General features: G+C 46.0%; 1 protein-coding gene across 7 annotated transcripts in view; it reads right to left on the reverse strand.

Moving 5' to 3' along the window:
• Nucleotides 1-12,442, reverse strand: part of lrba (LPS responsive beige-like anchor protein) — a 126,253-nt gene that overhangs the window by 19,406 nt on the left and 94,405 nt on the right. For all 7 annotated transcript variants that reach the window (XM_057036402.1, XM_057036405.1, XM_057036401.1 and 4 more), the window contains 3 exons: nt 12,159-12,299; nt 11,100-11,219; nt 8,446-8,598 (listed from right to left, as the gene is read on the reverse strand). In XM_057036402.1, the coding sequence (XP_056892382.1) occupies nt 8,446-8,598; nt 11,100-11,219; nt 12,159-12,299 (414 nt within the window). The remainder of the gene's footprint in view (nt 1-8,445; nt 8,599-11,099; nt 11,220-12,158; nt 12,300-12,442) is intronic.

The raw sequence follows: 12,442 nt of genomic DNA on the forward strand, positions 1-12,442 counted from the left end.
ACTCATTAATGTACATTTGCAAAGTTGGCAAAATGGATGTTTTCTTTCCTCCTCCGGTGAGTCATTTGGCATATTTATCAGGCACAAGCTGAACTAAGGAAAAGTACAGAACAAAAGTGCACAACGGTTTGGTACTCGGATGAAAAGAACACCTACGCTGGAGCAGAAAGAGTCTAGACCTCATGTCTCCCCCCCCGGCAGCAGTTGTTTTCATGGCGTTAAGTGTGTTTAAAGGCTCGTGTCATACATTAATGCCTTTTAGGAAGGTTAGCGTGTAAGCCGAGCATAGCTGCACTCACTCTGGTGGGTGGGGTGGAGGGGGTGGGAACGAGAGGGATCAGTTCATTATGCCTGCGTATTGACCTTTGACGTTCCTCGTTCCTCTGTTTCCAAAACTAGAGCTGGGCCTGATGGGCATCTAATGCGCACTGCAATCTACTGTCAATCAGGACGGGGGAAACAAAGAGCAGCCGTGTTATTGCAGCTCCCTCCGCAGAGGTCTGCCTTTATGGAAATCACTTGTATGTAGCATTTTGGGGGGGGGGGGGCAGTGAAGAGAAAGCATGTGTGTGTATAACTGCATTATTGCATTTGTTTGTTCTGCCACTCCTCTCACACGGAGCTCAGCAGAGCTGCCTTCAAGAGATACAAAGAACATTTTCCCCACATTTGGGAGTAAAACCAAACGATCCGACCGTTTCTTTGCAGTCGGGTACAGACAACATGGCCCACCGGGAGATCTGAGTCAGACGGAAAGCATTCAAATGATCGTTTACTGGCGATTTCTCTTTTTTTCTCTGTAATTTGTGAGGAACAGGAGTCGGGCATGTACCCATAAGTCATTAACAACCGGCCAGGTGAGCAGGTGTGGTGTCTCCTTCTGTTGTTCCACACGGCGGCAGAAGGCTGAGGCCGATAGCAGATTCCTGAGGTGGGATCTGCTGCTTCTACGGAGGAACCGGGCAGGATTATTGATGTGGCAATTAGCAGCTAGTGTGTGTGTCATCCTCATCCACGGGGGACGCTCTGATAATTAATGAATAATTTAGCATTCCGTTATGTAAATGCTGATAGGGGGTAGAAGGCGGTGGAATCCCACTCCTCTATTGTTGAGGATTTGACAAAATTCATCTCCGAATCGCACCGGATCTCCTTTGTTGTTGCCCGAGATCCGCTTCCAGTGGCAGCAGCAATTCGGGATTCATTTTTGAAACGTTAATACCCGAAGGAATTCTACCGAAACTGCATTAATAAACAACTCTTTTTTTCCCTTTTTTGGGGGTTTTTCTTTTCCAGAAACATCTGCAGATCGTACTGTGAAATCGTAGCCTGAGGAAATCCACATAAACACAACGACAATTTAACTCCGTGTCCATCAAAGACGTTACTCTTTAGCGCGAGACGGGCCTACTCCTGACTCAGCCATGTGATTCTGATTCCAGACAGCGACTGATTGCGATTAAGCAGCTGGTGGACATTAGACCAGGATTACGCAGCGAAGTCCAGAGCAGAAAAATCGAGAACGCCCGACGTCAAAGCAGTGGCTGGTCGGCAGAGCACCATCATGGAATGCTTTTTCTACTTAGAAGCGGGTGTGCTCTTTTTCTACCTCGGCTTTTATCCGACTGTGGTCGTCCTTTGGTGATTATCATCCTGAGCTCAAAAGTAAAAGTATCTGTTAGGGGCCTGCGGGAGGTTTTCCTGACGGCCTTTGCGGCTTGTGGTTAGCTTTACGGTCGGGACCGAGCTTTAACGAGGTGAGCGTGAATGCTCTCCTCTTTTCCCCCGATCGGCCCTTAAAAACAACCTTTTAAAGCCGTGCTGAGAGGGTGTGGGAGGATGTTAAAATGTCACTTAAATCAATGCCCTCATTTGCATGCCATCGGTGATCCGGGCGACTGCGCGTGCACGAGGGCGGCGCGGGCTGTAATTGAACGCACATGTTGTGAGGAGATTGTTGTCAGCAGGAGACTGTTTTCTCTTGTATCGATTACGGATGGATAAAGCAAACACTTGTCAGGTCTGTATACTCCGAAACGACTGCCTCGGAATGAGCTGATCAAAACATCCTGGAAACCACATTCAACATCTGTGACGGTGAAACATATTGCATTTTCATTTGAGAAAAAATTACACAGCTAAACATTGGAATTAGTGCTGCAGTCCCTTCAAATTTGGTGTAATCATGCTGAATCCCTAATTCGCGCTTTATTAAATCAAGCCCGCGTGTTTCCAAGTTGACTGAACATCATCACATTAGAAGAAGCCACATTTAAACACAGCTTCAGTTTGTTTTTTCTTGGTCCAAGTTCAGCAGATCCCTTTGATTTTCCCCTCTACTTATCCTCTCACTGTTGGTGCTGCTCCCTCTCTTCCTCCTGCCTTTCTTCCAGTCATCTGATCCTTTGGATCAACTTCTCCTTGCCCTGAGGTTGACAAGCGCTCTGATTAAAGGGCTTATTAGCTTGCTGTAAATGAGAAGCCGATTGTCATTTTGAAGTCGGAGGCCTGCTGCCAGCCGGGGGAGAGCTGCCCCACCAACGTGGAAGAGAGAAGGGGGGGCAATGGATGACGTAAAACACGAGCGTTTCCTTTATCCTCATATTCACGCACCAAAAAAACCCCTCCAGATAGGCTGTATGTGTTCCTTCAGCCCTTCCACCTTCCTGTTCTCCTAATTAGACAGGTCACAACTGTGAGAGTTCTGGACGCGGTTCAACAGAGGCGCTCATGCTGGCAAGGGAGATCTGAAACTCCAGCCCAGACTTACTCGTCCCAAAGCTCCCGCTAAAAAAGGTGCAGGAATAACGAGTTATGCTGAGAAAAGAAGAAGAATGAGCTGTGATTGTGAAAGGATCGTCCCAAAAACACCATTTCATGGTGGATTTATGTACTTCAGGACGGCAGTGCAGAAAGTAGCGCAAGTTAAAGCGAAGTAAACAATCCTGCTTAAAAGAACAGGATGAAGTGTCAAATTTAGATGCTTGGTTTTCAACTAACATGAACAAATATAGTTGGAATATGCTTTGTCATAAATACCTGCGAAAATTTCAGCTAAAAGATGAAAAAAAACACGTATTTAAAGGAACTGGTCATTTCCTGTCTATACTACAATCTGAACAGCAGCTAACAAGCACCTGCAGAGAACTTCCCCATCTGTCTGCTTCCATGCTGGACCGCTAACAAGCTAGCAGATACATCACAGCGTGAGCAGGCGCGTAGAGGCTAAATCAACAGAGGAGCTGATTTAAGGTGATGCCACAGAGAAGAGCATAGCCTGCAGAATGAGAGACAATTTGGATAATTGAGAAGATCGCTCCTGTCTCTGCAGATGATCTCTGAAGCTCCCTGAACCTCATGCTCATGTGATGAGGATCAATGACTCCTGTGATTAGCTTAAGAGAAGAGGTTCTCATGTGGGGGTCTTATCCTTATAATATTGTTATATTTTTACGCTACATATTACAAATGCAGTCATATAGTGATTATCAAACACAACCAATCTCGTTATAACACAACAAAGAATAACAATTAAACACTCGATTCCCGATTGACTTAAATCTTGACGAGACTGCATCAGTCAGACGTCCAGTTTTCTCAGTTCTGTACATGCCGGCATCTGGTCGCTCTGTTTGAAATAATCGATCATTGCTGAGGACAGAGGGCAAAGACATCTGTTCAAATGGAACAAAGATGGCAACACAGCTGTCTGAGGGGCAGCGGGAGGCTGAAAACAGGCAAATGCTGCAAAAGAGTATCTCGGTGGACTTTGGCAGAAGTAAAATAAGAGTGTGGAGGAGTGCAGGAAAAAGGGAGAAGGACAACATTAGTGAGTGAGTTTGTCAGCAGCAGTATATCATCCCATTTCTCAGGCTCTCATCGGCCTCCTCCATTACATCACTGAAGAGGAGGACGAGGGGGAGCAGGGAAAGAGGGGGACAGCTCGTAAAACACCGAGCACACAGTAAACATGTCTGCCCTCGTGCATGACAATACCCCTACAGTGAACGCTGCCTGACATTAACCAGATAACCCCCCCACTGCTGTCCCACGTGCTAGTTCCCATCCAACAACACAGCTTTTGGCGGACACCAGGGAAATAGATTAGCGCTGAGCTATCACGGCAACCCGCTCTGTTGCTCAAGCCTGTGTAGACGATGTTAAGATTTTCACCCAATCAGTCATTCATCAGTGCCTAAGAGTATGTTCGTGGTTAGTGACTGGTCCTCGAGGTGGTTTACCTCAGCTCACACATGAATTCCTGGGGGCGGGCGGCGTTCTGTGAGGATATAACATGGAGGTGGGTGGTGGGAACAGCGGTTTGTGCATCCCAGCAGCAGCCTGATCAGAAAGTGCTGTGTGGATGAGAGGTGAATGTAAACAGCCGTGATCTTTGACTCTGTGGGACTTGGGATCGAGCTTGGGAGCTTCCATGTCTTGTGGGAAAAAAAAGAAATGGGACGTGCTTTTGTCTTGGCCACCCCGGCCTTCCTCATATTTCAACATACTTGAGTATTTTAAAGTATTCTAAGAATACTCAGTTGGGATAGTGAGAAAACACAACACCCAACGCCCCCCCGGGCACCCTTATTTGATCACTGACTGGTAGGATAATGGACTTGATGATGGCACGGTTTTCTGAAGGTGCGAAAGGCTGTCAGCATATAAAAATGACACACTTCAGGCTTTCAGAGTCCTCTGCGGAGTCTGGGAGGGGGGTAAAGGTGATTCGACTCAAATTAAAAAGACATTTGTCTGTTGGCGCCGAGCAGCCATGTAGATGTTCACCTCACACGAACAGCTGGGGGATCCATGAAACGGATCACCATCGGAGTTCAAAGAGCATGCTGGGTTGAGATACTCACTGCTTATTTCTCTGGTTGCTCAAATGGCAGTAACGTCTTTAATTCACATTGTTAAGCATTTGGAAAGCAGCACGCAGGGTTGCTATTTTCGCAAGAAGCCGCTGCCAACAAATGCATGATTTAACATCTTCAGGGCAGAGGTGATCTGATGAATACTTGGATTCAAATCAGACTGATATTGTTGGCTTTTAATCAATAGGATCTGTAGCGATAACAGCTCAAAATGTCACTGTTTATTCAACGAGACATCTCATCTCAAGTGGTCGGAATTTCAACAAGACGCCTGAAATAGAATCAAATCTGACAAACAATAGCCTAAGAAACTGCATCTGTCCTGCAGCGGGGGTGTGGGGGGGGGGGGGGCTCCATTGTGGGTGTTTGATTAGTCACAGGCAGTGTTTAGTCCTTTACACACCCCCTGCCTTCATGTTAGGCCAACATCCTCTATTTGGCAGAGCGATGGTGACCGAACCTCACTCTGGAATAAATCACTTGGTTAACATTTGTATTCTCACCTGATGTTCCACCAGATCACATCATGACTGCAGAAAGGCACATCACAACATCCAAACACGTGAGCCATCACTCAGTTGGTTCTGCCAATTTAACTGGAAAAGTCTTTGTGCGAGAGGGTTTCACAAGATGCCTCTGTCAATGTTCTTACTGAGTAGATGCTAAAGAATGGGCCAAAGCTGCCCGTCCCTCCCATGTGTGCTTCACAGGTCTGTCATCGACCCCGCAAATGTGGAGATGACTGCGAGGAACTGACGTCTGAACTACAGAGCAGCAAATGGGCAAATTCAGGGTGATTGGAAGGGAAGGAAGTGGCCAATCTTTAATGTCTAAACAGAGAAACGCGTTCAGATTTTGGGATTTGCAATCAGGCAGCGGTTTTGAATGAGAAAAATGTGCCTGGTTGTAGCACGAGGGCATGGATCCGTCAAAGAGCTCCATATTCTGATGTGCAAAGAGCTTTCTTCACAGGTAAATCCTAATTGAAGCGGTGTGGTTTTAGAGTTGGAGGGTGGTGACAGTAAATCTGGTTGTGAAATAAATAAATACAACTGGTGTGCATGTTAATAAAGTTTAAACAAATGGTCACTAAATCAGGGCCAGTAGGAGGTAGCTAGTATTACACGCGGTGGTTTAGGCTGTTCCATGTCAGTGGATCCACTGAAGGCTGGACGCATGACAGCACAGGTAAACACACGTAACCTTCCACAAGCATACGCACGCGATCACCTGCTATCACGCTAATGGTAAGCAGACCCGAGACGTGAGCTGTGGCCATATACAGCGGAATGTCACAGTGGTTGATATCACCCAGAGACGAGGATTTATCTGGCAGAGGAGGGATGAAGTTCTTAACCTCTTGTTTGACCTTCTGGTAAAAACAACAAGGAGACCCCTGATCTATCTGGCATGTCGCCTCAAAATCTGTGCATGTGCATGCATGTGTGAGAGCAGGGTGACCCAAAAAAAAGGGTGTGTGCCTTCACTAGCTTGCATCTAAATGTTTAATATAAGATAATGCATGTTGCAGTTTATCTATAAGCAATAAAAAAAACACATAAATCAGGCTAAAGTTTGCCATGTGCACATTTTCTTGATTCATTTTTTAATGCCCTTTTTGCACAGAGACACAATCCTTTACTGTGAGAGGATTTTAATGGCGTTTCCAGATTGAGCCCTAATTAGCTGTTCATCATCTACGACTCATAGCCGGAGTGGAGACAGCAGGAGTGTGTGTATCTGAAAACTAGCGTGCATTTGTGTGTGTCTGCGTGTTCTCTCCGCGTGTTGCGAGCCCATTAGCGGCAGACAAGCTAACGAGAGCCAAACAGCCCATTAACTCTTTCGGGCTTCCTCTCTGGTCCTCGCCGTGCTCATCCCTCTCGCCGCCCAACCACAGTTGCCAGCTGACACCTTCTAATGCCAGCTATCTGTCATGACCAGAGAACTGTCCACCCACACAACCCTCCGTCTATCGCGTCCTCGACTGTTCTTTCTTCTTACACGACATTACAGAACTTAACCAGCCTCCAGCAGGGCTGGTTATATTTGTGTAGACCCACATCTGCCTGCAGGACTTAGCTGTGAGCTTGATCAATACCTCACTCTGCACACGGCAAATAAAGAGGCCGTGAACTGAAATTTGATTAGCCTGCGAGCGTTATATGGGCAGGTGGCTCTGTGCACGAGCGCGAGCCATTTGGATAAAGCCAAATGGCCCCCGCTGCACCAAATTGGACACAAAGGGAAGGAGTAAATTCAGGGAGTGGAGGTGGATGAGAGCGGAGCACTTAAACAGGCAACAAAAAGCTGCTTTGTGCTTGCAGGAGCACAAAGCACATTAGCACACAGATGTTAACAAGTTGGCTTTTTCAATGTTATTGTTTTTGCTGATTTTTTTTGTAGCCACAATGATGCCATCTAGATTATGAATATTTTAGAAGATATGTTCTACGCCTCCATGTAAAACAATACTCTGGAGAACAAGAGGAAACATCGACTCATTATAAATTAAGGCCTTCTAAGATCCAAAAACAACACTGCCAAAATACTATCAGCTTCAAATTATAAGTGCACTCCTACAAATTTAACTGCACAAGCTTCCCCTGAAGCATCCACCCTGGCCCAGACGGAGCTGACAGCCAAACACGGGGACGTGTGATTAATGAAAGGGGCCTGGTCGTATCAGCGGGGTGGTTAGCAGACCCAACCACCAGACTGCGCAGGTCACTGAGCACACCCAGCCCCATCAGCACCCATTACTACTGTGGGCACACATCACGCAGGAAGCTGCGTCTGCTTCTAACCCAAACATCTGCCTGAAGGCGAGCGCTGCCCACGAAGAATTCATCATGCTATTATCAAAGTAAACGAACTTTCAAAGCTACAGGAACAAAAGTTCCTAAGATAAATCACTGCAGCACAGATATTTTTTGACCTTGGCAGAATTCACTCTGATCCAAAGAGTAACCTTCATTTTCCAGCTGTGTGTGTGTGTGTGTGTGTGTGTGTGTGTGAGAGAGAGAGAGGGGAGATCATCAACAATAAAACTATGAAAGCTGCTCTGATATCCGACATTCATATACACAGAATATATTTCTGCAGGCAGGAAGGAGAGATCAGAAACAGGATACTGCATCATTTCTCTGCACACAAACACCAATGCATGCGCTGGCGCACGCCACATGTGTTTGCGTGCAGCGCGAGAGCAGAAAGAGAGATGGCGAGGTGGATAAGGACGGAAGGCGAGGTGATGTTGAATCACTTTTCCAACACAGCAACCCGAGAGTTGGGGCATGTTGAAGGAGCGGGAGGCTCAAATAACAGGAAGGACTACGAGACGGTCAGGAAATAACACTGTCTCTTTGAATTAGCATTTCCAGGCAAAGCGGAGAGGGGGTGGCAAAAATCCGGGCGAGACTTTGCATGACTGTTGGGTGAAATAACACGGGAGGCAGACCCAGAACTGTGTAGGTTCACAGTGTAAAATACTGATGAGTACAGTAATAATCAAGGGGATTTACATTGAAGCAAAGAGCAAACTTGTTTACATATGAGAACTTCTCACCAGGCGATTTATGCGCACAAACTCCTCCGGGCTCTTGGCCCAGGGGGGCAGCTCCACATCAGACACCACTGTGCCATCCTCCATCACGCCCAGGCTGTAACTGTTGGCGTTGACAAACATCTCGGGGAGGTAGTAGAACTCTGGAATCAGCTCCTGCAGGGGGACGACACACACATTTTAAATTGTGTTCAGTAACTTCAAAACATGTTTTAAAAAAAAAAAAAAAAAAAACCCTCAGAGGGTTGACTTGGCTGCAGTTTTGCTGCGATCCAAATGAACTCATTTGTGTTGTTTGTATTTAAACAGCAGAAAGGGAGTTTTCTATCTCCTCTTCCAGAGGAAAAAAAAGTCTCAGGCAGCCAATTTCATCCCTAACTATGATGATTTTATTTGACTGTCCCATACAACACAAAGCATTTTCAAATTGGCAGATAGGGAATAGAAGTACAGTTATGACAGGGGATGTAATCTCATATGTTTAGCTATTTGTTACTCTTAACGAAGCAGAACTTGCCACAATAAGCACAAACGCTGAGACAGAGTCTGATCTCAAAAGCGTATAGGCCACGCTACAGGACTACACTTTTATGTTGCTGACTGTAAAACATGAGGATGCATCTCATTTTTAAATGCACAGATGTGTATGTCAAAATGGCTCCATTTCTTCTAATGGTGCAGAGCTCCATTTGTGTCTGTTCCCTGTGTATAAACGCAAACGATGCTAGCTAGCTAGCCAAGGAAGCGGTTGGTGACCCGGCTGCCTGACAGCCTGTTGTGTGACTGCAAGTGCTGACTGTTCCATTTGAGAAGGACAGAAAGATAAAAACATGTTGACAGTCTGACATTCGAGATGAGTAGAACACTACCAGTATCAAGCTGACAACCTGTCAGGTGACGACGACAGCATGCAAATACTCTGGACCACAGGCCTGACCGCCTTCTTAAACACTGGTTTACAAAGTCTTAATCAAAAACAAGCTCTCCAAAGGAAAATGTACTGAAAAGATTGCACGACCCACTATTTTTATTTCCTAAAAACTAGCTATATGATACATCCATCTCTCTTCTGGGAGGGAACACATCCAATCAAATAAGCAAGCAAACACACGGGCTTAAAACAACAGAGCACTTCCTCACTTCTGAAATGTCTTCACCCCACAAAACCTGACCTGAAACTGAAAGGTCAAACTCTTAACGAATCCACCAGCTCACCCAGGTTCAACGACTGCAGCCTGGTGTAAATTTGAGCTGGAGGTGGCAGGGTTTACACACACACACACACACACACACACACACACACACACACACACACACCACACACACACACACACACACACACAACACACACACACACACACACACACACACAACACACACACACACACACACACACACACACAAACCTGGAGGGCTTTGCTCACCCAACACTCAAACCTCTTTGCATGGACTATTATGTGCAATGGCCCCTTTGCTCTGGCCTGGTCAGAGGCCAGCCCCTCTGATCCCCAATCCTGTCCTGTCATGGGTCACTGGATGGGGCTCTGGCCTCTGGGCTTCTCTGCTACACTTCCACAGTCGCTACTTCTAACCCCTCTGCTGCTCTCTCTCCTGCACCGATGCCTTTGGGCTTAAGCTGGAGGTCAAGGGATTGGGAACCAGAGGTCACACTAGCGTCACCCAGGCTAGAGACACATTGAATCTGGGTGTTGTAACCTATTATCACCCATTCTTTTCTAGTGGTCTATGAAAACACTGGGACTTTCTGCCCTCAGGCAGGGGACAGGGGTTTGCTATGAATGCTTCTAATGCAAAAGCTAAATGGCGTACTTAGCATACTAAATTGATACATCTCTCCGCTAATTCCTCTTTTGCCTAGAACAAGAATATGTGCGTCCAAGTGGATAAAGTCGACTGACTTTCAATCGAAATATGCAAAAAAAAAAAACAACCCTGAACAGACTGGAACAATGGAACGTGGTCCAGATCCCCCTTTATTTTGATCTGAGGCTGAGCTCTCACAGTTTGATCCACACTGACAGGTCTAGACTGAGAGAGCAAACGAGGGCTCTTGTTGAGCTTTTGCAATCAAGCATTGGCCAGCGACGTCGTAACACAATCCATATGTTTTATCGTCAGGGTTTTTTGGGGGGGGAGGCGGTAAACTCATCCAAGCGTCAACGCCCCCCCAGCACCACCGCTGCTCTTCCATCTAGTGACCCAGTGCCAGCAGACCGAGCAATCCCCAGCCTTCACACAGAATGTCTGACTGTAGTCGTAAATGTTTGAGGGGGGCAGTTAAATTGTATACTAGGGGGTTCCAGGGAATGACCTGTGCCGTTGCAGGACAGCTCCCACAGCCCGGCAGAATTTGGGGCCCAGTGGGCAAAGATTCAAGTCCAGGTTATAGCTGGCTGAATGGGAGACAGACAGCCGGGACAGATGAGGATTAGAATCACACTTTGATCAGAGGACCAGGAAGCTTTCATTGCTTTGGAACATGAATTGGTAATGACTGGACATTCCTTTAGAGAATCCTTTCCTCCCATCTGCACAAAGGCGCTTACTCTTAATAGTGTGCAGCTCTTTATCTCTTTTCTAAGCTCCAACTGTCTTAAAAATCAAAGGGTTTAACTTTCTGAACCTGCGTAGAGTACCTTGACATCAGACGTGTCTCTCTGGCAGTTTCTCCAGGCCCGGGACACCGAGGAGAAGGCGCGGTCGGCGTGGTCAAACTTTCCTCCTTGGAAGTTCAGGAAAAATGTGGTAAAGGGTTCCTGCAGATCAGGAGGGGGAAAAAAGGCTTTGTTGGTAATTGGCAGCAGCTATGATGAAATAGATCCATCCAACATGAATATAATGCAAGGAGGTGTTCCAGCATCTGACTTAATACAGCCCCATGTCAACAGCTTAGAAACTCTAGCCCCTTTTACATGCTCTCTAAGAACCTGGGGTCCAAAAATGAGCAAACAAAATAACAGTAATCCAAGAAGAGCCAATGCACTTGTGCAGCTGATGCATTTCTAATCATGTATAATCTGGTTAGGACGGATTCATCTGGCATAAAAGCCCCCGAGTGACATGAAAACAATATGCTGAGCCACGGCTAAAACTAATACAGTAGATAGCTAATTAAATTGAGCTTAAAATGACGTAAGCCTCGGATGGTTAAAAGGGACTTTAAACAGCTTCTCTCTCCTAAGGCAATCAACACAATACAGCAGGATTAAGTGCTAGAAAATGCACAAAATTGACACAAACAGTGTTTGATTACTTTGTGATGGGAGGTTTGATCTTTAAGTGGGAGGTTTCTGGTAAAGTGGCTTTAAAATAAGCCCACTAATGATGTGCAGGGATCAATGAAGTGACTCTACTGGGAGTCGCTGAGACAGTGAGCTACTGTGACAATAACAGAAAAAAAGTGCACGTGGGAGAAACTTAGTAACCTTCCTTCCTCCCTCGAGTGCAATATGGAAAGATTGATGGCTTCTTTTCAAAGGTACAAAAAACATGCAGGGTGTTTTAAAAAGCCTTATTGTTGTTTCTAAAGCGTTACTGTGTCCAAGTACAAAAAGGCTAAAGGGTTAGCGTGATTTAGCATGAAACAGTGAAAGAATTACCTGAAATGACCTGGACACGATGGAATCATCTTTTTTTCTGTATCATTTTACCCGTCCCAGTAAAAAGTGCACATTATTTAGTTTAAATAGACTTACCATGCGCAGCAGCCACATGAGGGTGAAGCTGGAGGTGGAATAGTGGGTCCCATAGTGGAACTTCGGCACCTGATCATCCTCCCAAGACTCAAATCTGTCCGAAAAGAAAGCTGCTCTCTTTGGATTCAGAGCACCGATGGGCTGTTTAGGGAAAGGGGGGGGATATGCAGAAAGACATTTTATTTTTATACAACGAGTATAAAGTATAAAAAATGCCATTTGTTTCTGAAATTTGGCATAAATGCACAGGCACAGCTGATAAATGCAACTTGATTTAATTTTGC

This window comes from Takifugu flavidus, chromosome 6 (genome assembly GCF_003711565.1).
Source record: "Takifugu flavidus isolate HTHZ2018 chromosome 6, ASM371156v2, whole genome shotgun sequence".
Taxonomy (NCBI): domain Eukaryota; kingdom Metazoa; phylum Chordata; class Actinopteri; order Tetraodontiformes; family Tetraodontidae; genus Takifugu; species Takifugu flavidus.